At 38.1% G+C, this 27995-nt stretch overlaps 1 protein-coding gene and 1 long non-coding RNA gene across 2 annotated transcripts in view; one reads left to right on the top strand and one right to left on the bottom strand.

The window, feature by feature from the left end:
* Positions 1-74: 74 nt before the first annotated feature.
* On the top strand, positions 75-27995 carry LOC127582893 (uncharacterized). The gene is made up of 4 exons (XR_007958181.1): positions 75-301; positions 805-987; positions 3080-3170; positions 27888-27995. It is a non-coding gene; the product is annotated as an uncharacterized LOC127582893 (long non-coding RNA).
* The window catches only part of LOC127582892 (phosphoethanolamine/phosphocholine phosphatase-like), a 30424-nt gene continuing 12234 nt past the window's right edge, over positions 9806-27995 (bottom strand). Inside the window, exon 2 of the mRNA XM_052038533.1 lies at positions 9806-15471. Coding sequence (XP_051894493.1) covers positions 14700-15431 — 732 coding nt within the window. The 5' untranslated portion in view covers positions 15432-15471 and the 3' untranslated portion in view covers positions 9806-14699. The remainder of the gene's footprint in view (positions 15472-27995) is intronic.

Below are 27995 nucleotides of genomic sequence, written 5' to 3'. Positions count from 1 at the left end.
AACAGGAGTGTGATAGACAGCTGCTCTCTCCCTGGCCTCGGTCCACGGATGCCATTCAGCCCATCAAGGCTGTTTCTATCCCGGCTCCCCTTTTCTTGGATCCAGCCCAGTATCCCTGGATTCCCTTAAAATCCAGAAGTCAATGGATCTCTGTTTTCAACACAATTAACAATTGACCCCTCCCCAGGTGAACGATTGCAAACACCCATCTCCCTCTGAGTTAAGAAATCTCATCGCCGGCCGCAGTGCCTACCCCTTTTTTGAAACTGTGACCCCTTGTTCCAGTTTCCTTAGCCAGAAGGTACGTTCTCCCCACATTTATCCTGTCCATCCCTCTCAGAATGTTATCCGTTTCTAAGGTGGGTATGTGGGGCAAGCTGCCAGAGGAAGCTATAGAGGTAGGTACAACTATAATTACACTTAAAAGATATTTGGACAGGTGCATGGATCAAAAATGTTTGGAGGGATATGGGCCAAATGCTGGCAGATGGAACTAGCCCAGGTAGGCAACTTGGTCAGCATGGATGTGTTGGGCCGAAGGGCCTGTTTCCGTGCTGTATAAATCTATAACTCTAAACTCTACAGTGAGGCCTAACCTACTCAATCTCTCCTTGTTTTCTGGACCCACCGTCCCAGGAATTAGTCTAGCGAATCTTCACTGAACTCCCTCTCTTATCTAGGATCAATACCCTTTTTTATTCCGATGGAAGGTCAGCAATCTGAAATATTAATGTGGCTTTTCAATCCAAAGATGCTGCTCGATTTGCTAGATTTCTCTTGCATTTTCTGTTTTTATATCCTTAGGCTGTTGACCCTGGACGAGTTTCACAGGCCAAATGGTTGCTCAAAAAAGATTGTGGTGAGACACTGCAAAAATCAGCCCAGGCAGAAGACTGTTCACAAATTCTCTCAGCTTGACAATGGTCAAGTTGGAAAGTGATTTTATGGAAATATAAACAAATCCCCACACCTCTTAGTTCTGAACAGGTAAATCTAAAATACTTCTAATGTGTAAAATTGTAATTAAAGATTGTTGTAGGATTATTACATCACAGTGAAATATAAAGTCATTGGACAGGTTCATCAATGACCATTTCGTTTCTTCCTCCTGTTCCTCATCTACAGGTCACCCGTAGCTAAAATCATAAAAAAACTCAGCATCACGTTCCATGTGACATGCTGACAACATCCAATTCTGCCTTCCAGTGCCTGCTAGCCTTTCCACTATCTAAATTGTCAGACAGCATACCCAGAAGCTGAGCCAGAAATTTGTCAGGCAGCAGGCTCCTACTGCTGAATGATGCACAGGCCCTAACATCAGGTGTGCACACATCATACCTGAGACCTGGAAAGATCAAATTTAGGCATGTAAATAATGCCAAAGTGCATGCCAACTGGAGCTGTCAATGATTTCCCTGGAGATCCGGTGATTTACATAAGCTGCATAACAGTCATTGGGTCAAATTTGGAGTTTTCAGGTATGGATGAATGCAAATGTCTTCCAAATAACTTTTGGGAAGATTGAAGCTATCACATTCAGTTCCATCATAAATTCCATGCTCCAGATACTAACTCCACCCTTTTCCTGGCATTTGTTAACTGAGCCACACTGTTCATAACTTTAGTTCTATATATGATTGTGAAATGAGTTCCAGAACAAAATCTATGCCATCGTTAAGACTACTGTGACATTGCCCCATTTCCACCCCTGCTTCAGCTTATCTGCTGCTGAAATCCTCATCCATGCCTTTCGTAACTTTGGACGTGACTGTGCCAATTTCTCCTGGCCAATTTTTTCCTCATTCTATAAACTCGAGGACATCCAGAACTGCTGTTCACTCCTAACTCACATCAAGTCCAATTCATCCATTATCCTTGCTTTGCTGACCGTTGTTGACTTCCAGTTAAGCAATGCTTTAAAAGTCTTGCACTTTTTCGTCAGTTCCATCCAGCCTCAGCCCTTCCTGTTTCTGTAATCTCATCCTGTCCTACAATGCTCTGAGATATCTACCCTCCTCCATTTCTGATTTCTTAAATATATATGAATTTAATTTTTTTTCATGGGAAGGTTTGTCTTTAGCTGCCAAGACTTCAGACTGAAATTCTCTCCTTAAATTTATTGTCTCTCTTACCTTTTAAGATGCTGCTTAGATCTTTGGCCCTTTGTTATCTTTCTTGATACCTTATATGACTAGACATCAAGCTGTGTTTCATAACTCTGTGTTGTGAAGTGCCTTGGGGCATTTTACTATATTAAAGGCCCAAATAAACAGGGGTTGATGTTGTTATCCCAAAGTACAAAGTGAGATTGTGTAATGGGTCCAAATATAACAAGATTTACTAAAATTTAACAGTGCATAGATTCTTACTGAATTGTCAAATAATCCATTTCAAGTCATTCTTCCAAAATATGAATCATACGTTATCCTTCCACAAAAGCAATGTGGTTTCCCAGAAGAGTTCCTTGAGCTTAACCATCCTCATAACCTAACTCTTAATCACAATGTGTATAATGGAATACTGAGTGACACCTGTGCTATCATAATACTGGCCTAGCATGTCCAAAAGTATTGTTCTTTGTTTACTTTCTCTGTCCCATTAAATATCATTATAAATACCACATCCAGGGAACATTGCATTGGCCTTAGAGATGTTGCAGTGCAGATTCACCTAATGATGCCAGAGTTTAAAGGGTTAAAATATGAGCACTAATTTCATAATCTTGGTTTGGATTCTCTTGAGTTTGAAAGATTGATCGATGGATTAAAATCTGCTTGTGACAATAGTTTAATCACTTAGGTACAGCTCGCTACCATAGGCAAATCTGTGGGACATTTCCAAATTGTTTATATCTAGGCCACCAAAGAAGATGATAGAAAGCAAAGCTTCCAATTTGGTTCCCTGCAGTGTTTGTTGTTCCAAATCCATTGGAAGTAATTTTCTCCCTATGGCTATTCTTAAAACAATACAGCAGATTACCATTCATTGTTTTGAATCTTGCAGAGCCATCTCTTTTGACATATTTTACTGAAGAAAATTCAGTCAATTTATTTTCTGGAAACTGCATTTTTTGTTTCAGATATGGCCTTCTCTACCTTAGTGATTCTCCGGAGCATCTGTAATGAAACCTCAGGCTAACTGGGCTCTGCTTCATTCAGCTTCCTTTCAGTGTAAGAGAACATTTCTTAACTCTGTTAAAGATAATGAGAAGTGACTTATATTGTCCTGTCCCATTTCATCAAAGACTCTCAGGCAGTTATCATGTAGGTCGAGAGCTTGATCTATTTTAAGGCTTCTTATACCATTTAAGTGGCATCTTTATCTATTTCAACATTGACAATTTTACTTCTGACAGCACACTTATTATTGTCAGATGAAAATTGTCCTCCATAGTAATGATTGCTTCAAATCCAATGCAGTCTTTTAAGTGCTTGACTCTTAGGCCTAGAAATTCAGGTGGCATGTGTTTACTATATGATAGTTATTGAAGTTCAAAATTGACCCTGAAATGTGATCAACTTCTCTCTGTGTGCATATGGTGCACGATTTGAATGTGAATTACTGGCCACTGTGTGTGTGAAGGGTCGATCTACATGAGCTACTGAGCATGCTGCAGTCACATCAATGAACCTGCATGTTTCCCATCACTGATGTGAGATCAAAGGCACCATCTGGGCCTTGACTACAAGAGCAGACTTTAGCAGAAGGATAAAGGCTGCTCAAGTGCAAATTTAAGCACCTATGGACTGTGAAACTGAGAGCAGCTTTTGGACTACACACATGCACATTTAAACACTGAAGTCCACCATAACTAAAGTGGTTGCCTGTTCCCCTAAAGGTTACCTTGAAAAGTAATGAATGCCTAGAAATTCAATTACATAACATAGGAATGAAAATGCATTAATGACTGTTTCCAGGTCATTTTTCATCACCCTGAAAATTCAGTGGGCATATATGGCTTGAGTTTCTTTTGTCCTCCTGGTGAAATTTCTGCACCAGAACAACATGAGATGACCTCATTCCCCAACACTTATTTGGGGGTATTACAGGCTAATGTGAACCAAACTGTTTCAAGAGTAACCATTGTTCAGCACTTGTGCATTAACTAGGTTTTGCTGTCTCAGCACCAGCCAGCTTTTGTCAACTACTTACCCTGCATGTTTCAACAACTGTCCTCCCAAAGCTGTACTGAACTCTTCACTATCTCCGATCTCACTACTGAGCCCATGATTGCCTTGGTCTTAGGCTGTGATCCTGTTAGACTGCTCCACAGCTCAACTGCCCCAACCATACAAACTTCCAGTTCCCTTGCCCCCCAACTGCCAATTAAGTAGCTGGCCTCTAATCACCTCTCCATTCAAACTCATCGGTCTGTGACTGTGTACCCTCAACACCATCCACACTGGCAGGATGTGATTCCACCCTCCTCTCTTCTAAACTGCCAGTCTCTGATTTGCACATCCACCCAGCCACTTACTTCCAACCTCACCACAATCTAAATTGCTGAGCCCCAATTAAATTGGCCTGTGGCAATTAGAATCTGTCTATCTAGACTCTAGCCTCTGGATGGAGTACAAAGTGGCATATTTCTGATGCTGGAAATCTGCAAATGAAGCTTGCAACTGAAGGCCAACAATTGAATGGCTGTTGGTATCCTACTGCCATGGCCATCAGACCCACCCATCAAAAAGAACTTGAACTTCTAGGCATCTTAATCCATAATTTTTGCTTAGCTACCTCTCTGAGCCATCTCCCCAAAAAATAATTTTACATATGTGGATTGTCATTTCCACAGATAAATATTTCAAAATATTACTTTAGAAAATGTGTTTGCATCAGTGGTTTATTACATGAAATCTTTATTCACATGAAATAAAATTACCGATGCTTAGCATCATTGAGAAAATCAGATCATGAGGAGCAAAGTGGAGTAAATGAATTTCAGGGCTGGCCATTCATTGAAATATTAATTATGCAGCTAAATTTTGCATTCTAAGGGTTGGAAAAAAAGCTTTATTGGATATACTTGTAAAATATTTTACCTTTGACACACTTTTCAAAAAGGCATGTCACATGGTGCTTAACGTGTTGCATATTATAATGGAGCTTTTTATAACATGTTCTATCATGTGCTTTCCCTGACAAACACTGGTACTATGAGAGGACAATAATACATTTCTCCATTCAGGCAAGATTCAACCTACAGACTCATGACTATCATTATTTTCAGTTGAAATAGTATAAAGCATTATTGATAACTTTATTATTCAGAAAAAATTGATCAAGATCAGAGCAGTCATGTTCTTATTGAATGGCAGAGCAGGCTCGGTGGGGGGGTGGGGGGGGGGGGTGGCATTTAGCCTCTTCCCCTGCTGCTGGCTCTTATGTTCTAAGATGGATCTCTAGTCTCCTGAAATATCCAGCAATAAAAATAAACATTCACTATTCCTGTTTAGCTTACCCATGTGCCTCCAACTGCGAGGAACCTCTGTTACAAAGCAGCTGGATGAGAAATGACAATCCAATTGGTCCCAGACTAGGTGATCAACCAACTCTTCCAGAGAGCTACTAGTACAATTAAGAAAAATACTTGAATTGTTTCCCTTATTGTACCCTATTTCTCAATTCAGCAGCAAGACGGTTTCGTGACTCCATGTAAGGATAAGGTGGAAAAAGGAATAGGATAAGGGAGAAAATACATGTGGAGGATAATGTCAGCATAGACCAGTTGATATTTCTTTCTCTGTTATTGATTCTCCATAATTCTAAGGAAGCATCCTTTTTTTAAATATTCCAGGATTTTTGTCTCCACTATGCTTCCTGTACAAATTATATTTTAAAAATTCTGATCATTAATCCAAAGAGCACAATGAATTGAGATGAAGGTTGAAATCACTGAGGATGACAAGTTGCTCAGTGAAGAGACCAGAGGGAGCAAACCAGTGAAGCTGTGTCAGTAAGAATTCTTTTTATTGAACTGCAAAGCATTTTAAATAGACAGGAATGGATTAAGATGGATAGTCAGAGGAAGAGAAAGTGTCAAGGTGACAAACCAAGGAATAATTAGGTGATACTAATTGCATCTCCTGTGACAATCTAGGTGAGGCAGATGGTAGATGGTGTAACCAGGCAGGGAAGACTTCAGTGAGGGGGAAGTGATCAACCAGATTTCCATCAGGCTATGATGTCATGCAATTAACTGCAATAAGCTCATGGATGGCAAAGCCTTCCTTCTCAAATAAACAAATATTCTAAGGAGAAATATGGAAAGGAGGAGGGGTAGCTGGTCAACAGATTGGGTGAGTTGGACAAGAAGGAGATTGCTGAGATTAGCTTCGGGGGGGGGGTTGTTGGGAACTTCAGGATTTTGACTCAGTGAAAAAGGGAAAAAACACAATGCATGCTAATTCACAATGATAGTTGACTTCCAGGAGAACTTGCATTTAATGGTGATATCATCTACGTGGTAACCTTATCTTGCTCGGTCTTTGAGATCCAATGGTGCTGTACAACCTTCCGTGGATTGCAAGAAATGGACTTCCTGTAGATTGAATACACTGCAGCTACTGCATCAGTGGTGGAGGGAACTACTTTTTATGATGATGGATTAGGTGGTGAATCAATTGGCTGCATCATCCTGGTGTCATGATTCTTAATCGTTATAGGAACCTCACCTATTGAGGCAAACTGAGAATATTTAATCAATTCCCAATGTATCTTGTAGATGGTGGAAACACTCTGGGGAGTCAGGAAGTGAATTACCTACACTGAGTACTCTATGCACTCATAGTCAGATCTATTAGGCTTAAGTTGAGCTTCTTGTCAATGGTCACTCCTGGTTATTAATGGTTTGGGGGTTGGGGGGGGGGTGTTGGGAATGATAATGTGATACAACTCCCTCTATTTGGAGAAGGTAATTGCCTGATGTTTAATAGCTTTAATTGGACTTATAAATGTTATAGATGCAGGTTATAAATGCAGGTATTTTTCTTTTCATACATGCTACTTGCCATCAGCACCCCAAAGAATGGATACTGTCTAGATCTTGCTTCATGCACACACTTATTAACTGAGGAGTTGGTGATAGAATTCTAAACAATATAATCATCAACAAACATGACCACTTCTGACCATATAGTTAGCAGCTAAGAATTATGAGACTAAGGCATTGTTCCAGGGAGCCCACGTAGTGCTACCAGAAGCTAAAAAGACTGGCCACAAACCACTTTCCTGTATGTTAATCAATCTAGTCAGTGGTGAATTTTAAACCTGAGCTCTATTGACGTAAGGTTTTCTTGGGTTCCTTGGTGTCACACTCAGTTAAGTGATGTCAAGGTCAGTTATTCTCCAGTTGCTTGGTTCATGTTTTGATGAAACATTAATGTAGTCTGGAACTGTGGTCTTGGCAGAACACAAAATGAGCAGCACTGAGCATGTTATTGGTGCGTAATTGCCATTTGATAGCACTTTTAACAACATGTTGTTGCTGAATGGTTGGCCTATGAGGCAGCAATTGGCTGGGTTGAGTTTGCTGATAGAGTACATCTGGGCAATATTCCATTTTTTTCTAATGATGCCAGTGTGTTTGCGGTTTATGCTCTGCCAGTTACAGTGGGATGACTTGCCTTTTGTATATCCAGTACACATGGCATCTCTTGATATCACGTGGAGTGAATCGATTTGGCTAAAAACTTGCTTCCCTGGCAGTACAGATCTCAAGAGGATCCAACCTGATTTATATATGCTTATGGCTGGAGATGAATGAAAACATTTCAATTTTAAGGCTTGCATTCGTGTGTTGTGCCCCACCATTGTTGAAGATGGAATATTCATGAGGATTCCTCTTCCTGCAAGTTGTTTTATTGTCCATCACCATGACTGGGAGTGATAGCACGGCAGAGCTTTAAATCTTACAATTAATTGGATTATGTAGCTCCATCTATACCATGCTGCTTCTACATGTTTAGCAAGCATGTAGGCCTGTGATGTAGTTCCACCAGTTTAGTACTTCAATTTTACACACATCTGATTCTGCTCCTGCTTATATCTGAGGAAGGGTCAATCTCCTTGCTTGAAGTATTGATAGAATTAGATATAATGGGTTTTAACATTACAGATTGTGGTGGCATACAATTCCACTATTGTTATTGGTCTGCAGCCTCTCATAGATGCACAGCATAAATGTGAGGTAGTATATTTTGGTAGGAAGATCTGAAAGGTCACTTATCATTTGGAAGTCTATGGAGGAACACAAGGCTCTTCAAGTACAAATACACCAATTACTAAATCACTAAAAATTGTGCTGCAGTTTGGCAATGCTTCAAAAAAATGGAAACCAAACATTAGAGTTTATTTCTATAAATTTCTAGAAAAGTTATGCTAAACCTGTATTGAACCTTGATTAAGACATTGAACATAGAATATCATATACAGTTCTGGTTGTCATATTATAAAGAGGACATAGAAGTACAGGAGAGGATGCAGAGAGGATTTACAAGGTGATACAAAATATGCAAGTACGTACGTATCAGGAAAGGATGAAATGACTTGGGTCTCTTTTGAGATCAAAAGGTTGAGGCGTGATCAAATAGATGTTTCGACATAATGAAGGGATTTAATGGAAGGAATGTTTACGTTTGTGGGGAAGAACATCAATTTAGGATAAGAAATTCAGAGAAGCTTTTTTTATTCCAATAATGAATTGCAGAACTCACTACCACAGTGTGGTTGAAGTGAACAGTATGGATAAACATTAGGGAAAGCTGGACGAGCATATATGGGAGAAGGAATAGAGGATTACATTGACAGTTTTAGATGAGGAGAGACAGCAGAAGGTTCAAATTAGACAGGACAGTATGTTTCTGCTCTGTATGTTCCACATAATCCTATGTGTGCAACTTAACATTACTAGCAGCAACTTCATTGAGACAGGACTTTATCTCCACAAGATGTGTGGTTGTCACTCCTACCAATTCTTTCACAAAAATGTATTTCAAGTGGTTGATTTACTTGTGCACAAGTAAATCAACCACTTGAAATACATCTTTGTGAAAGAATTGGTAGTTGAATTTCACCCAAAATATTTCCTTTATATTAAATATGGCATTCAGTTTGGACTTTATTGTATGTAATTTGAGTAAAGCATCCCGAGGGGGAAATAAGAAAGCCATTAGCAAGTAGAAGTTGGTAACTTCAGGAGAGGGATTGAAAGAGAAAACTGGCAAAAAGGTCTGGGAGAAGGGTGCTGACTCAGCTGGGGAACTGAGTAAGAGTGCAAGCTGAAAGGAATTATCAAGTATTGTGTAAATTTCTTTTTAAAATAATTCACATTTTAAGAACTCCTTGTTCCAAATAGCTAATAAAATATATTATGTAATGAAAGATTAGGATAAGTTATTGAAAGGAAACTGCTTTTATAACTCTGATCTTAAAAAAAATCTAGGTGACAAATGCTGTCAGTGCTTGGTAGCTCTGTGCCAGATTTAGAGATAAATAATAAACAATCTATTCATAAAGTTTTCAGAATGAACCTGGTTTAATGAGTGATAAGTGTACACATTTCATTTTCATTAAAGGGCAGAGTAAAACCATGTCTGAGGTCTCATGTTCACTTTTTTTTAAGCTGAAGAATCTATTGTTTTATGTTACTACTGCTATTAATAGGAGCAGTTAAATTCCAACTAGCGTGAAAGACGAAAAGAAGAAAGGAGATCTGAAAGGAAGAAAATAAATTCCAAAGAAAAAGTAGCAAAGGCATTCACAAAAATAAAAACTCACAGATGCCATTTACATTATGGTAATTTTATTGGTATGTTAAACACTAATCCTGATTAGCATCATTCCAAATCATTTCTGAGATATTTAAAGAACAGGTTCCATTTTGACAAAACACAAATCAGAATTAAAATTGTGCTAATATATGAATTCTTCAATCTGTTTATGAATTAATGACAAATTTGTATTAGCATCTCATTTTATTAGACACTTTTACACTATGCTTTTTCCCTATATTAAGGTATGCTACATCAAAACAAGCAAATCACTGCGGAAGGTTCCAAGGTAGTCTACACACAAAAAGCTACAATTAAATACAATGGCAGAAGTAATATATTGCTCCAAATGTAGAAAGATTTAATTCCAGGCCTTATTCAATACTTTATTACATCTTCTGGTTAAAGTGCCTTTGCAATATCCCTGCGGTTCATACTTAAAAATTTAAAACATCTTGTATCAGTCCCTTAAGAACGTAAAACATTCTATGGGGTCACTTGCACATTGAATGTACAATATCAGATGTGTTTTTGCCAGTTTTTCATTACAAATGTTTTTTCATCTTCTCCCGGAAGGCACCTTACTGGAATATGGTTCCATGGGGATCAAGCGTCCTCCACTTGTCAAGTGGTCACATTCAAATACAATCAATGCCAGTCATTACTAGCAATTCTGTTGTTGTTCTCATCTGGTCAACTAATAGTTAGACAAGTGTATTTCACTCCAAGGTTACTAGATATCTGATGGTTTACAGGTAGCCATGAGATAAATAATGTCTATGCAAAAGGTACATGAAGATAAAATGACCACAAAATAGATTAAAATGAATAGTTTTCATTCACTAAAAGAATAACCAGAAATGCTGCATATCATTATGATTTCACTTTAGAAAATGTTTACATTTTTTTAAAATCAGTTTAGACATTTAACAACTTAAGTCACACTCATCATAAATTGCATCAGAGCTCGACTTTAACAGATTTACAGCTTCAAAGCCAAATTAATGTGTTCATTCAACAATTCTGATCAAAACTGGAATCTATACCAATTTGTCCCTTCGGCTAAAGCGTCAATGAGCTTTCATTATAATATAAAGACAAATTAAACAATAAACATACAAGGTAAAGGAAAATTTATATCTAATTTTGTGAACTTTAACATATCAAGAAATGTTAAATATTAGATAATCTATACTTCACATCTTTAGTTTTTCCATGGTTCAAGTTACATTCTCAAAATAAAAAGTGAGATTAATTCAAGTTGCTGTAGACTTTTGTGGATGCCATTCAGGTTATCTATAGTTAAGCATATATTTATGTCTATAACTGTGCATTAGCACACACATGGTAGAAATTCGAGCAATCCTTTTAATATTCTACATGAATTCAAAAGCCATCCAAAAGCAATGATAGCAGGATCTTCCAACTTTGTAGGAAACCAAATTCAGTTTTGAATCTAAACTGTCAAAGCAGACAACTGACCTTTTGCTCCACAGTGTTACACTAGGAGTTACTTGCTAAATTGGCACTTATAAATGAATGAAAATGTAAAGGCAGGTTACATACTAGTTTTCTTACCCTGTCTCGGTTAGTGTTGAAAGGTGGCACAGCTGCCCAGTATCAAAATAGAATATAAAATGACAACAAACATATATGTTATTCCATGTTTTCACTAGTACAAGACTTAAATAGAACTCCTCAGACTTTAGATATCACCAAATCTACTGCATGTGTATCAATAGCTGGTGCAGATTGAACAACTCTGGGATCCTCTCATGCATGGAGCACAATTCTGAATATTTACACTTTGTTGCATTTGCCTGTACAAGATGTATCACATTCACACTTGCACTTCAGTGTGCTCCAAGTTTTGGATGAAACACGAGAGGTGGTACAGGCTGGAGCAGCTAAATCGGTTTCTTCACCTAGGCCCCAAAACGATCAAATTAGAACAAAATTTCTGGGAAACTGCATCCAGATTTTGTATCAGGAACTTAGAATTTAAATCATTGCAATCTTGGGCATAAAGAGATCACCAGGAATTGACTAAAAGTAATTTGTGTAGTTCAGTCCTATGCTCTGTAATAACATGTGAAAGTATAATATTGAGCAGTTTAGATATATACAAATTCCAATATTTGCAACATGGGATCAATTGCCTCCTGTCCATCTCTTTTCCTTTCCCGATCATTGGTGTCTGTTCCTTCAGCTGCCTACACCCTGCTCTGTGTAAACAAAATACAAACCTATCAAAGGAAGTCTGTAACTTGCAAAAATTCATGCATTTTAGAAACAAATTCAATGTTAGCCTGCATGTTGCTTTCAGAATGTGTGTTATAATTTAGCGCAGGACCCATTTCCTCTAAGAAAAATGCTTTAAAATATGAAGTAATGTATCGTTCTTCAATACTTGCTTCCTTGGGGCAGCCATTGAAGAAAAGAAAGCTGTATCAAAACAAAAACACAATACCCTGTGTTCCATTTTTGGGGAAAGTTAAACCTTTCCTTTTACAGTTTGCTCCCTTGAGATTCAGATTCTACAACTTCACACAAGAATAGAACCTTAACCATTCTTTTTATTAGCAAGTAAATTTGTGGTGGAAATTTCCTTTTTTAATTAGAATTTTCCCATTCTCTGTTCTTGACGGTATGGAAAACCGGGCCAAGCACAAAATGGGCTGCAAATTAATTATTTCCTGAGTTCCATTCCTGCCCAAGACAAACTTCAACACTTGTCAGCACTGAGTAACACTGAGTTGCAGATGAACAATGTAATGGCAGTACATTTCACACAGGCAGGTGTGGAATTGAACTGCTGACAAATTAGCAGCTATTTTCATCTAATTTTATTCTGGCTGCACTAAAGTTTATTAACATTCTAGATTATTAGACCATCTTCAGTCTGATGGTCTAATAATCTACAAATGAACCTACCCAATTTAGTTAAATATGTTACCATTAGAGGTTAAATATTATGTATTACATTTTACAACAGCTAATAAATTATTTTAATTCCTGAACTTTGTCCAACTGTTTCATTTTGTGAACCGTTGAGACCTTTTAGTAACATTATAGATATCTTCACACTTCAAGTCTTATCAGTGATATACATTATGTACTGACATCTGAATGGCAGTACAGTGCAACTCATGCCCTGTGATTAATCCAGTTGCAATATTTTTTTTACGGTGCGATTTTCCATGCCAGTTTTCTGAATTTAGCAGTTTTCATAAATGTCCTGAATTATCTATTTGTTAATTTCTTCGACATCAGAATTATCTAATTGAATGCTAAGATACCATTGGTTAGAAATATTATCAGGTAGCGCAGTGTTTTTATTTGCTATGTAGTAGTTTTATTCCAGAAAAGCACAACCCTATGTGCATCTAGTGTGCTTTGGTAGATTGTACGGAGGCCTCCATGCATTTACTGTATGCATAGAGACTCACGGGAACACAGCAATAACATCAATATGGATGATTGATGTTGCCTCAGCCATTTTCTGGCAAATAGAGGCTTAAGAAATGATCTGAGCCACAAACCCAGGAGCAAGGCCTGATCAGAGGGCACATCCCTACCTGAGCTGCAGTTGCGCAGGCCTTGAGTGGTCCCAATGACTCCATTTTAAAAGGCAAATCATTCCTAATTTTTGGGGGCCCCCAGCTCCTATAATCCCTAGCCCAACCCCAAAAGTTTAATATTCCTTAGGCTGTTGAGTTGCAAGGTGCCCGTTTCCAGCATCCAATACAGAACTTTGGGGCAAGACAGCTTCAAAATGGCCCAATTAACATTTCCTATTAGGCACACAGTCACAAGAACGACCAGGAAAATCACAATTCTAATGCACACACTGCTTTGCACGCAATACACGTCTGATAATCAGTTCCCCAGTAACCCTGCATGAAACCGACCAAGGGTCTCCAAAGCAATTTAATGCCAGTTTTAAAATGCAGAAGAATTTCATAAACATAAATATTTACATAAGCACGACAGTAATTTGGTTTCATTACAAATGCCGAACACCTTAGGTATTTTCTGGTATTCTCTCTTTAGTTGTAATGTTATCTTATTGTATGTCCAATCCAGTATCTGGTTAGATTAACACTGGATGAAACTAAACCAGATCTTAAATCAGCTTAGCACTGTTTAAATAGGAGCAATGAAAATTTATCGACCAGTACTCCATTGGTTAAATATATTCATTGTTTGATAGATTTCATTGATACTTCCAAATGTCTATTTCAAACAGTTTGTGGTTTTTACTTGCTTCCTTTCCCAGGGTTGTATTTAGAGTCAATGCACTACAGAAATTAAATAAGGAAGATAATTTCTTGATTTCTATTTTGTCCCGCAGAAGTTTAAGGATTGCATTCTGAAAGATTCCATGGAAACTTGCAATAGAAATGTCATAGAATTGACAAAACATTGATATGGGCTGGCTAAATTTTTGAAACATACTGATATGTGGCAGATGGCTGCATAATGATTACATAGTTTGGTTAGTACAATATCACAGGAACATTTACTCATTCCTTTACAACTTTTAAATTACTGATGAAGCTGTCTTGAAAATTGAAATCACACTGACATATCCACAATATAAATATTTCTACCACTGTGTGCTGGTACAACCCCTCTCCCCAGCTAAATTAGCAGCTAATTTATAACTACTTTTCTCTGTTATAGGGGAAGGTATATGAGATATTCATAATTAGTGTTTAATCACAGCTTTTACATTGTTGACCAAATAACTAGCATTGTTGAGATAGGAAAATAAGTGTTAGACCCTGAACTAGTAAAATTATTAAGTATTTCAGTAAGCTTTAAGATCATGCAATTTTACTATACTGTTTCCCAAAAAAGCTTTTAAATTGCTACTGGAAAACTGGTAATTCTTTCTGAAGCTCTTTTAGGGATTTGGGAGCAACATTATCTGCCTGTGCAATCCTCAAGGAAGAGCAATATATCTTCTCCAGACTCCCAGGGAACCACTTGAGCTTGAATTGCAGATGGTTCTGTCATTTTGATCTCGGAGATCAAACTATCCAGTGGATAATTCTTCCTTGGGAAGATGACATCAGTTGGTGTCAAGGCTACAGAAGGGCAGAAATCATTGGTGCCATCTCCAACGTAGAAGATCTTCTCAAATTCAACTTCCTCTTCAGCACGTTGTACTAAGTGATCATGCAGGATCTGTCTTTTGCACATATTAACGGGACACTGCTCACACATGTGGGAATGGTAGGGACTTATTATAAAGGTGTTTTTGTTATCAAAGCATGAAGGATTTGTGTATATTTTCTGGAAAAGAGTGGATAGGCCATTTGCTTGAAGAATGCTATTGATAAAAAAGGTGTTGGCGTCAGAGATAATAATGCATTCAAATAAATCTGAGGACTTTCTAAGAAACTGAAACAGGGTTAACATCTCTTTTGTAAGTGGCGTTTCTCCTAGAACCTTTCTCATGGTTTCTTCTTTGACACCCTTCTCTCCAAAGTACTGGTATACCTTGCTCATATACTCACTCCAACATTCTTCCTCCTGGGGCTGTACCAGTCCTTCTGGAAGACTTTGGTCTGGGTTACATTTGAGGATGACATAGTCACTGTTGTGTTGAATGATGGTTTCATCAAAATCAAATACAATCAGAAACTTATTCATTATTATCAAGAAGAGCTACCAGGGCACAAGTAAAATGCTTCTGGAAAACAAAACAAAACAAAAAACATGTATATGTTAAGAGAATATTGAAATGTTATCACAAGCTGCCCCAGTGGTTCTGGGTCATAGTTTCCACTTTATAGTCCGTAAATTACAACATTGAGTCTTTGTAAAGATAGAAACAGAGAATTTAGCACTGTTCACCTATGTCGGACGTCCCAGCGCTATTGTGCGGACAATCATTTACTTTTGGTGCAGTCTTTTTTTTTAACATATGTACATAAACCTTAAAGCCAGTTTGTACAGTTTCCAGGCAATCTGTTTTAATGCTGTTAGCTGATGGATAAATATTGTCCTGAACACCAGGGAAACATCCATGGTCTTCAAAATTGTGCCAAGGGCTCTTTTGTGTCCACCTGATCAAGGTGACAAGATGGTACTCCAATGCCTCATCCAAAAGGCCGATGATTCCAGAGATTTCAAACTCTTAGATGGCTTTTGATAATTTTCAACCGGAATGGCAAATTGGGCCATCATAGGTTTCTCTCCAGACATGCCAACAACCAGTCGTATTATAACTGTCCATAGCAAAGAGATGAGCAGGAGAAGATATTAGAAAACATTTTGTGACTTACATCCCATTATATTCTCAACATTTCTGGTTAAAAGTAGCTCTACCACAAAATTACTTTTCATTGGATTTTTACCTACAATTTGACAGAATATTGCTGATATATGTATTAAATGCAAATCAATCTGTTAGCAGAACCAGCTCAATACAAAGCAAACACTCACTTCTTTTAATAACCCCAAGGATGGAATTCCAGAAAGTCTTTATAAGCTTAACATCCTGCTTTTACAAGGATAACTTCTTGTTTCTGTTTTTATTTTCATTTTAACCTTTTCCTATCAATCCGATTTGTTGGCATCTCTAAATAATACTAGAACCAGCTACAAGCTAACTTGTCACTTACTTTTCAAACAGAATCATGCATCCAGTAGGAAGAAACATAATAGCTGAAATCAAACCTTGATTATAACCAGATTGACGTCAATGAAATTTAATTTCAAAAGCAGGTATCAATACATTACCACTATTATTTTGTATGTTTAGCATACACGACTTTAGTATGTACAAGTGCAAGAGCAACTGTAAGAACTAAGTGTACCACATGGCATGGCCTTCATACTTTGTCACATCAGACACTGTTTTTCAGTTCAATGAGGGTATTCTGCTATTAGTTCTGCATCATTATGCTTGCAGCAACCCCCAAAGAACCCACCTTGGAATTGTTTGGAATGTCACTGCTTGTGAGAACAACAAAAATCCAACAGAGTGAAACAAAACAACCAAGTGTTCGGAGTAGGGGCATGTGTGGTGGGGATAGCTGGAAATGGTCATAGGAGAAATGATAGGGAGCTTGGAAGTACAAGTGGACTCTGCCATTCAGCCTGTATACATGTGTGTAGATGCTCAAGGAGGCCCCATAGAATGGAGAAACACATCAATATTAAGAGGAGCGAAAGGTGGTAGTTGGGAGATACATCAGACATTGGTGAGTCTAATGGTACCACAATCTACTGTTGACTTACCATATGAGGATATAGTGCAGACCTTGAAGACATATTGCAGACCTTAAGGGCACTTTTTAATCTATCAACAGCTTCTGAGAGACTTCAAGCAAAGCAGGTTAAAAGATTGGATTTGATGCTTGAATGTTCAGGACTGTCACTAGAAGGCTGATGAAGTGTGAGGATGAGAGTCATATTCACTCGTAGCATAACTGTAAATTGCAAACAAGGATCAGGATCAAGTGTCAGTGATGGGAGAATGGGTTCAGCAGGAATCCAGTAGTTCACCCGAGTGCTTAGTGCTCAGATCACATGGGTGGAAAAGGTGAGAGGCCTTGTCATGGATGCTAAGGGAGATACCTGGCATCTGAATTCCTCTTCAAGACAGCCTGGGGTTACAGTCCTAACAGCAAAGAACACATTCTGTACAAGGTTCAAGGCAGCAGCATCAGCACCAAAATGGAGCCAATATAAACAAGTAGACAATTGATCCACAGTTGTCCAAATTATTGACTATATATTTAAAATAAGTGATACAAATGCAAAGTGACATTTATAGAATAGGATGGCAGACCAAATAAGTATGAGATGCATTTGAAGAGGTGATTTACTGGAGTCACTGACACTTCAAAACGTGTCATGTACAGCTTCTGGAGAAGGATTTGGAAGATGAGATAACTGAGACTGAATGAACTTATAATTGGTTAAATTAGTAACCGAGTATCTGTCTCTTTAATAATCAGTTAATTGTACGAGTATATGAATGTAAATAGCTACTTGGTTGTATATGGTTTATTCCTTTTTTTAAAAGGGGCCAGAATGTATTGTAAGTATATCTTTAAGAACTGAGCGTACCATATGGTATGACCTTGCTGCCTTGCTGTACCAGATCCTGCTGTTCAGTTCAAAATGGCTGTCTCCAATAAAGGATGTTCTGTGGTTAGCCTTGCTAGTCTGTGATAATACAGCAATACCAGACAAACACCCATACACAATACAGCAACAAAGGATGAATTCCTTCAGTCTAGTTACTGAGGATCATTTTCCAAATTCATTTACTTTGCTGGTTAATTTGTCCTGAGAGGGACTTTATTAACCAACCGTCCAAGAAATAATTACATCTTGGGACAGTTCTACGTGGGTTGCACAAGTTTGGCCAAATCAAGTAAATAATTCAGGAATTTCAAGTGAAGCTTCTGTCCAAAGGCAGACTGAGTTTCCACATTTTTTGTTGTTGATTTTTTTAAGAACATTGGGCCAGATTCTGCTGGAACCAGGAATGAGGTTGGCCTCTCAGATACGTGCAGTCACACTTGCCTTTGTGGCTACACAGCTCCTAATATCCTGCCAGCCTTGTTGCTGTGGCTGTTCCACAAGGCAGAATTGTCCACATGCAGAGACGAAGCCACAGGTGATAGGTACCAAGGCTTTGCCCACAGACAGCCCTGATGACCTTCTGACAGCTCATATCGTCAGATAGTCTTCTCCCCTCTTTCTAAGTATCACTGATGCTCAGAGACATTTTGAAACAGTTGAGGAACATTCAAATGACTACTTTAAGTTAATAAAAAGTAAAACGATATGTGATAATAAGTTCATTCAAAACCACATTCAACTTATGTCAATTAATTATGACGTCATTATTAATTAAAATAAAACAAGATATATACTGCTTACCTTCACTTACCTTCTTAAGTGATGGTCAGCAACCCCATTTAAATGCATAGGTCCATGCTTGATTCACCAGCCATGACAGGTGTAAAGCTGAGGGGCCAGGTGCAAAGTGCATCCATCCCTCAACTCAGGTTAATCAAGAACTGCCCCTGGATTCCATTGTTAATCCAGGAGTGGAGCAGGAAATCAGTTCTCCTTACACCCGACCTCCCCATCATCTCATCTCAGTCATTCCATACCTTTGCACTGCAGTGCAGAGATGTGGAAGTCCGGGACATGCTGACACACACACTGAACTACTCAATAGTCATAAGCATGATCTGGACCATTATTCTAGAGAAGATGGACTTCCCAGAAAAGCTGACAGTACCTCTGCCCCCAAATCAAATTAATATAAATGACATATTAATCAACTGTTTCTCTTTGTAATGAGGCTTTTCAAATTAAACTGATGGTGATGATGATAACTTTATTAGTCACATGTACATCAAAGCACACAGTGAAATGCAGCTTTTGCGTCGAGTGGTCTGGGAGCAGCCAGCAAGTGTCGCCACGCTTCCGGCACCAACATAGCATGCCCACAACTTCCAAATTGTAGGTAGAAGATTTTGACTAGTTAATATACATAAAATACCTTTTTTACTGCAAAACTGATTAGTCTACATTAATGAAACTAATAAATTCTCCTGTGCAGTGTTTAGTCATTTTTGGTTATTTTAAACTGAATATTAACAGGCAGTGGACAGGACGTTCATTAAAAAAGATTCTATTTTGTGAAAAGTATAATTTCAGTTGTACTAATAAAAAACTGTGCAAGTTATCACTCTTAAATACATCTAAAGGATCCTTTTAATGCAACCTAAAAAATGCAGGTGTAAACACTGCCCGACTGTGCTGGTTCATGGGATGTCTTACATTTGTGACAATGCAGACAAATTTGAGCCGAAACCTGAATGTTACTTCACTTTGAAAAATAGCACCACCTCAAGTGCATCTAGAATCTTTTTGACACCTAAAGATTTTAAACAAAGTTCTGAGTGGCCGTCTGTTCTGAACACCATGACATTCAACTGGAAACTGCCAGGATATCAACTACTGGGCACCACCTTCTTCGCATCAACTTAAAATATGTTATTTTGATCTGATACAATTACTGCATTTCCACCACCCATCATCGTTTTCTTTCATTATATTTGCATTACAATTTGATCCCCTATATGTGGTAAGAAGCTGAGAGACCTATTTTCTACATCTTAGACAGTAAAAATGTAATAAAGAAACTGTAAAAAGTTTTTACTATTTAAGATGTAGAAAATACCTTGGTCCGTATTTATTTACTCATCCATCTTTCTTGCCCTCTTCTGCATGGTTCTCATTTTTAGCTGGTAGAGATGAGAGGAAAGTTCTTTGCTCCAGGTGCATTGGTGCGATTGTTGTGCGTGTGCAGTCAAAGGTGTATGCAATCAAAATAACACAAGCTTTTCTCTTAGGTTTCCTCCCTCATACCAGGGAGTCAGGCAAAGTTAATTCAGCACCTACCTCAGCAGTGGGGTGAGGCAAAAAGAGATTTCAATTACTTATTATGAATTTATATAGAGAACAATTTCACCATAAACCATCTACCAACTCTTTGTATGAGCATTTTCTATGGATTTAGACATTCAAAACAGCTGGGGTTTTCTTAATAGATAGGTTATTATGCTTTAAGGAGCGATGCATAACTTCCACTATCATGTGCTAAAAGATAATCTTGAATGGTCCACAGTAAAACATGTGACCCTCATGTGATGTTCAAAAGGCAGCATTATTGTTCATGAAGGTTTTACAGTGGCTGATTTTAGTCATTAAAAATAAAAGTATAAGCTATTTTTTGGTTGAGTGATTATCAATGCTCCTGTGATCTTTCAAACTGTGCAATGTTAAAGTGCTATTTTATTGCCTCTTATGTTCATAGTAAAGGAAGAAATTTGACATGTACCTACTGCATTTTTACAATAATATTGTCTGCAGTAGCTTATAATTTTCTATTCCACTATTCTTACATATGCAGAGACTATTAAAGCTGGCCAGAATGACAAAAAGTATCTTGGCTCGCTGAAATTCATAGGCTACAAAATTTCTCTCCAGCTCCTATCATTTGTGTACTTAAGTGTTGAATTTCCTCCAGTATGGCAAATGATGCAGGTACACAAATTTGTACCATAGGTTGCATTGGCAAGCATTGATAAGTATGTTAGTTCATGTGACATTCTTGCCATATGTATGTTGATAGGACACGGTGACATCAATAGTTGGGCAAGCACCAATGGTACTTAAAGGTTCAACAACTTGCCAGCTAGTTGCTGAATGATTTTTACTGCCTGTTGCCACAGTTGTACAAGAGTTTTACTGTCTAGAGTTCTTTAACATTGTTAGAGCTTATAGAGACTGGTGTGACATGCTAAAGATATGTATGTAGAAATTCTTTGGCACCTGGAAAAGCCCCCGAAGTGGGCGCTGGCAGGCCAATGAATATTTTCTATCAAGGGCCATTAAGGGTTTGAATCCAGTCAATTTTCTTTCAACTGTATAGGCCTGGGAGAATGGAGGTCAGTGAGGCCTTGGGGGATAAACTGGTGAAGCAGCTTCCTGCCTGTAATTGGATGTAGTAATTTTTTTATTTTCAATGATTTACATCAAGTAAAAACCTAGTGGGTTTTACAATGGTTGGGCAGTTAACTCCTTACCTTAGAGTCTTGGAATCATACAGCATGGAAATAGGCCCTTTGGCCCAACTCATCCAAGCTGGCTGCGTTGCCCAGCGAGCTAGTCCCATCTGCCCGCATTTGGCCCATAGCCCTCTAAACCTCTCTTATCCACGTACTTATCTGGATGGCTTTTAAATGTTGCTAATGTGCCTGTCTCAACCATTATTTCTGGCAGCTCATTCCAAATACGCACCGCCCTTTGCGTGAAGAAGCTGCTCCCGACATCCCTTTTAAATCTCGCAACTCTGATCTTAAACCTATGCCATCTTGTTTTTAGCACCCCCTCCCTGGGAAAAAGATTATGTGCTTTCACCCTGTCTGTGCCCCTCACGATCTTGTACACCTCTATCAGGTCACCCCTCAATCTCCTGCGTTCCAGGGAATAAAGTCCTAGTCTATGCAACCTCCCCTTGTGACTCAGGCCCCCCAAGTCCAGGCAACATCCTGGTAAATCTTTTCTGCAATAACCTTACTGCCCACCTGATGATAATCATGACCTGCATTTCCGAAAGTTGACCGTTTCAATGTTAAGAGATGCTATCTTCCCCAAAAATCCTTCTATTAGGCAGGCCATCATTTAGTTCATAATTTTCAAAAACAACATTGGGTAAATTTATTCTGATGCTAACTACAACAAGATTTTTGACCCTGCTTAGCCGTGGGTAAATCCTTCTGCAGGCCTTTGCTGGGTCAGTCTGTTTTTAAGGGAAGGGTAGCAGCAATTCAATTCAATTGAAGAAATTCGACAATCTTAGACTCTGATCTCATTTTATTTGGGAACCTTAGCAAGACTAAACTACATTTGTTAAACCACAAAGGATCTTGCAAGTTAACATGTTAGGCAATATCTTTTTCTAAGGAAATTCAGGCATATTTGTAAGATATCTTTGTTAGTCACATGTACATCGAAACACACAGTGACATGCATCTTTTGTGTAGAGCGTTCTGGGGGCAGCCCACAAGTGTCGCCATACTTCCAGCACCAACATTTATCCCTAATTGGAAGAAAGATTGATGATCTGAAAGATTAGAGATGAGTCAAGCAGGCTGTTGGCATCTGGGTCATATGAGGTTTTGGCATATTAGTCAACTGCTGAGTCTGCTTCACAGGACGTGTGTGTCATTGGAAAGTGAGCAATATTATAGCTTGGAGCCTCCCATCAAACCCTTTAATCATGATCACCGCCAGAGACAGCTTCTACAAACAGTGGCCTGTTTTCTATGAAACTAAACCCAATATTATGGATGTAGTGAATGGGGGCAAGGCTTGTCTTACAACAACCTATCCCATAATTTCTTGGTTATATCAAAAATAGTATAATGCTTACATCATTTCCTTTTTTGGAAAAGCAGAGAAACACATTTCGAGGTAAACTGAATTATTTGAGGATTACACAGCTATGTCTAACAGTTTTGGAGTCCTGCTTTTTTTTTGAGCTCCTTTTTCAAATCAGTTTGCATTGATTTTTTTTAGTTAAATTGAGATGGATAGCTTCTCATAAATGGATGTTGGCAGAGTTCAAAGACATGCATGCAAAACTGCACACATTTCAGGAAGTAGTCAAAAGATGCCAGGTTGAAATAGCCCTCTGTAAATTTAGGAGAGAGAAAAAATATACTTTCTATAATTAACTAAGGCAGAAGGAATCCATAAAGTTTTAAATACATAGAATTACAGCAGAAGAATAGGCCATTCAGCCCAACCATAGCTATATTTATGCTCTGCATGATCTTCACCCACTCTAATTCATTTAAAACTGTAGAAAATCCCTCAAGTACTTACACAACTTCCCTTAAATATATTAACTTCAACTCCATTATTGCAATAATTCAGCTGTGTTTGTCCGAGGGACAACTTAATTTACCACACAGTGTCAGCACACAACATTGGCACCAAGCTGGGGGAAAAAATGCAAACAGGTAACAAAAAAATTGTTCAAAGAAATAAGTTGTAAAAGAAACTCTCGGAAAGGAAATGAGGGGAGGTTGGCTGGGAATTCCAGAGACTGGAGCTCTAGAAGATGAGGAGATAGAAACTCACAGTGCACAAGAGTCAACAACTGGAAAAGGAGAGAAATATTGGAGGGCTGTCGGACTGTAAGAGGAAACACACAGAGCGATTGGGAGAAGGTCATGGAGGGATTTGAAGGGAAGGATGAATATTTTATGTACAAGTTGCTGTGGACAACATAGGTTAATCAGGCACCATTTTATATAATGTAGAGTCTATATAATGGGATCCACCCTGTTTATCTTGAGCCTCAGGGCTGAAAGAACCTTTTGTGCTTTAATTCCTATATTACTTGGAATGAAAATGTGACTGTTGATGCAGATGAAACGGTTCTAGCCTTGGAGCATTTCTTTCATAGGACATATCTATATAGTTTGATTCATCTGCAGTAAACCGAGCAAATCTTTTAAATATAAAGGCTTGTGTATCCTTATAACTATAAAATTTGAGAATGAGCAACAACAAGGGAAGACTGTGAATGATAATGTGACCAACATAATTTTGCATGGCATGAGAGAGAAGGTCTTTTAAAGAAGAGATTACACCGTGGACTGTGCTCATTTAGAGAGTATGTACACACTGACTGGTTTGAAAATGTGAGAGCTAGCTCTGGTAACAGAATATACTTCCCTACCTTCCTCAAAATCACAAGATAGGATATAGGCGTAGTCAGGGAGCTTAAAGCCTTTATTCCAAAAGGGTGATTATTCCAATGAAGATCAATGAGATTGTGAGTAACAGGCAAATTATACATAACTGGGACCATTAAACATTTGAGGGTGTAAGGATTTATATTATACTATTTCCAAGGTTTTAATTGATATTTCAAAGAGAATTGTAAATCAAAATAAATTTCTGATGAAAAACTAATGATACAAGCTTATTGGTTTGTGGGGTAAAGTCTGCTTCTTAAAGGGAAGGTAATACCAAAAGTGAATTCTGTCCAATGGGCACATCATTCATGATCAGGAGGAGTGTCTCTGAGCATGCAAGTACAATGCACTTGCACACCAATAGTTTTAAAATATTTATGTAACACAATTAGATCTTAATTTTCAAAAAGATAAGAATCATGTTCAATGCCAACAATTAAAAGCACACACATAGGATATAGCATGAGATTTCAATCCACTTTTCTTCTCTATTCAACTCTCTCCATTTCATCAGGGAATCAGCAATTCTTGCCAAACAGATTTTTCACATAGTAAGATAGAATTTATTCTGCAAAAGGCTTTAATTCTCTTCAGTAAGAAGTATCTAACTGAATAGATCTTGAGTTTTGGGTACCAAGTCTGGACTACAGCAGCCTAATAACAGTAATGTTATATTTAAGTTCTAGTCATTTTGACCTCCATTCATTAAATATATCATCAGATTCCAGTTATCTTTCCTTGCACCCACCCTGTTACAATCTCTCCGTCCAGTGAAGCAACCTATCAATAACCACAAACCTCACTATTCTCCACTTTCCAGAAAAGGTCAGGCCTGCCTTGAAGATGTAAATTGAGACCGCTCTTACTTATTAGGGAACAAAACCAACACTTTATAAGTACTGCTCTTGTTTCTCCAAAATTACTACTAGTGTCAGAAATTATATTGTTTGTGTAGTGTAGATAACTGCAAGAAGTCAGCCAAAGAGCTCAGAACTGTCACTCAACAAAATCACCCTGCAGCTTCCAAGTCATGTGATGGCTTCTGCAAGAGGAGTTCATTCCTTGGTGTTCTAGTGAAGTGAAACACAAAGGTTCATGTCCTACTATTGAAAGTACAAGAGACGAGAGGAGGTCCGTATGTGTGTGCCATACTTTATCTGAAGTGCTAATTTCTGACAGTAGACCCAATTTCATTCTGCTCTGATTGCCAATTTTATTAAATGGAATGGTATCAAACATACAATCATTTCTTCAGATCATCTGTCTTCAAATGGAGCAGCTGAAAGGCTATGCAGAATAGTAGACAAAAGCTGTCGGAAAGGAAGTGTTACAAGATAGTCAAATCAGAGCATAAAACACCGCTTGGGCAAATTTTCTTAAGTACAGAACAACTCCACATGGTGCCAATGATATACACCTGCTGAAATCTTGGTGAAAAGAACACTGAGAGCATGCTTGAAACTTGTTTAACCAAATTTGGCTTCTAGAGTTGAACAGAAACAAAAATGTCATGACATCACTCAAGCTAAATGAACGAAATGAGCGTTCGAGCTCTTAGGCCCAGTAGTTGAAAAGAGTGCTGTATAGGAACAAGAATAGAGATTTGAGAAATAAAGAGATCTCAGATTAAGACAGATGGCAAAATCCTGAGATAACATCCACCAAATATTCTCTGCTTAAACGATACACCATTCAAATATGACAACGTGGTGTCTGAGTTGGATCCAGTGCAGATGCCAGGAAGTATTAAATCTAAGCCAGTTTGACAGAGACCGAACTAAACCGTGCAAAAGCAGATTCAATGACAAAACCAGAGTCCTTCTGGGTCTCGTTTATGATTTCAGAGGGAATCACAGTAAAGTCCTTATTGGCTGCATTTAGGATGTGGAAAATTGATTACTACACTAAATGTGTAGCTGTTGTTTATTATATGCGTACTTGTAATTCACTGTTGTTTTACAAAAAGGGAGCAAAGTGTATTGCATCTTTAGTCATGGAGCACATTTTTATCTGCATCTGTGTTTGTGTGTTGATATTGTAATGTCACTGGACAGTAGAGTCATGCGATGCATGAGTTTACTCAAATAATCTAATGCTATTACAGTTCACAGACACTCAAGTTTGCCAGCAAAAGCTCCCCAGCTATTAACTTGCTGAGATCTGTTTTATAAATAAGCCTTTACCTCATTTGGACATGTATATACAAGCTGTATCTCAATGCATCCTAAAGACATAATATTCCACTCAAACACAAGAACAAGTGAACCAATGGGACACTATGAAATAATAACAACCCAAGAGAAATGTTGTGGGTAAGAAAAGTATATGTTAAGTACACAGACAGTCAGGGGGAGCAGATAACATGAAGAGGAAATAAGAAATCAAAATATTTAGGAAAGCAAATTAAATTAAATTATCAAAGAACATAGAAGAACACAGTGATATATTTTACTGGCAGAGAAATAAAAATGGGAATAGTGAGAAAATGGAAATTAAGGAATAGATTAGGATAAAATCACAGGTAACAATAGCAAAATGTACCTCAGGAGTACAAATACACAAAATACCGAAAGTGGCAGCACTGCTTAATAAGGTCATAATAAGAACAAACCAAGTGCTAAAATTTATTTCTAGCGAGACAGAACTGAAAAGTTATAATAAACTGGTGTCAAAACTTGGTCAGGACACACTTTGATTAAACAGTATCGACTCTGAGCACTACATTCTGAGGTGAAATGGAGGAAGTTGCAAGAGATAGCTTCAAGGTTGATACCAGAAATGTTGGGTTATATCCGCGGAACTAACAAATAAAATGGGTGTTATTACGCTTCAAAAATGTCTTAAGGTGACCAAATGGATTCTTTAAAATGATGGAAGTTTTTGACAGTATGGCCACAGTGCAAGTATTTCCATTTGTGGGGAAGATCAAAACTGGGAGCTGTCAATAATAAAACCCAACGAAATCAATTAGAGAATTACCCAGAGAGTGGAGTGAATTAGGCACTGAGTATCACAGTGAGTGGTTGAGATGTACAGTGCAAATGCATTCAAAGGAAGTTAATCCTAAACAAATAATGAGTGAATAGAGGCTTGATCCTGACTAAGATTAGTAAAGACAAGAAAACGCTCATCGTGGACATGATAGGCTGAAAGGCCATTCCTGTTGTACTTGGATGGCACAGAGGTGCTGTTAGTAGAGCTGTTGCCTCACAACTCCGGCAATGCAGGTTCGATCCTGACATCTGGGCCTGTCTGTGTGGAATTTTGCATGTTCTCCCTCTCACCGCATGGGTTTCCTCTGGGATCTCTAGATTTCTCCCATATCCCAAAGACGTGCAGACCGGCAAGGTTAATTGACTACAGTATATTGCCCTGGGCGTGTAGGTGAGTGGTTGAATCTGGGAGGTAGGAAGTTGATGGAAAATGTGGGGAGAATAAAAGTAGGATTCGTGTAAATGTGTGCTCGATGGTCAGTGCAGACTCAGTAAGCTAGAAGGTCTGTGACTGTGCTAGGTGACTCTATGACTCCCATTTTTATTTCCTGTTATTGATAAAACAGATGTGATGATTGGTAATCAAAGTTTTTGCTTTTATAAGAGCTCTTCAAATTTTATTTTTCATCAGAACAAAAAAAAAATCATCATTCTAACTCTAATTAGCCGGATAATTTCCTTTAGTTCATGCTTTCCTTCTGAACTAAAGAGGATTGTAATAGCATGGATGCACTTTGTTCATCTTTAAAACTCCTATTAAAGAAACCATTACAGATAGTATAACCCGAATGTCTTGCTTTCTAAAGGTCAATGCACTGAAACATTAGAACAGTTGACAAATGGAGCACACAGCTGCAGCATGTCATTGAAAATGCTCCAGAGCTTAATGGGCAAATTTCTGGAAGATCTACATT

Source organism: Pristis pectinata, chromosome 25, assembly GCF_009764475.1.
Source record: "Pristis pectinata isolate sPriPec2 chromosome 25, sPriPec2.1.pri, whole genome shotgun sequence".
Taxonomy (NCBI): Eukaryota; Metazoa; Chordata; class Chondrichthyes; order Rhinopristiformes; family Pristidae; genus Pristis; species Pristis pectinata.
The sequence above is the reverse complement of the archived record's forward strand: the minus strand, read 5'-3'. Positions and strand labels throughout refer to the sequence as shown.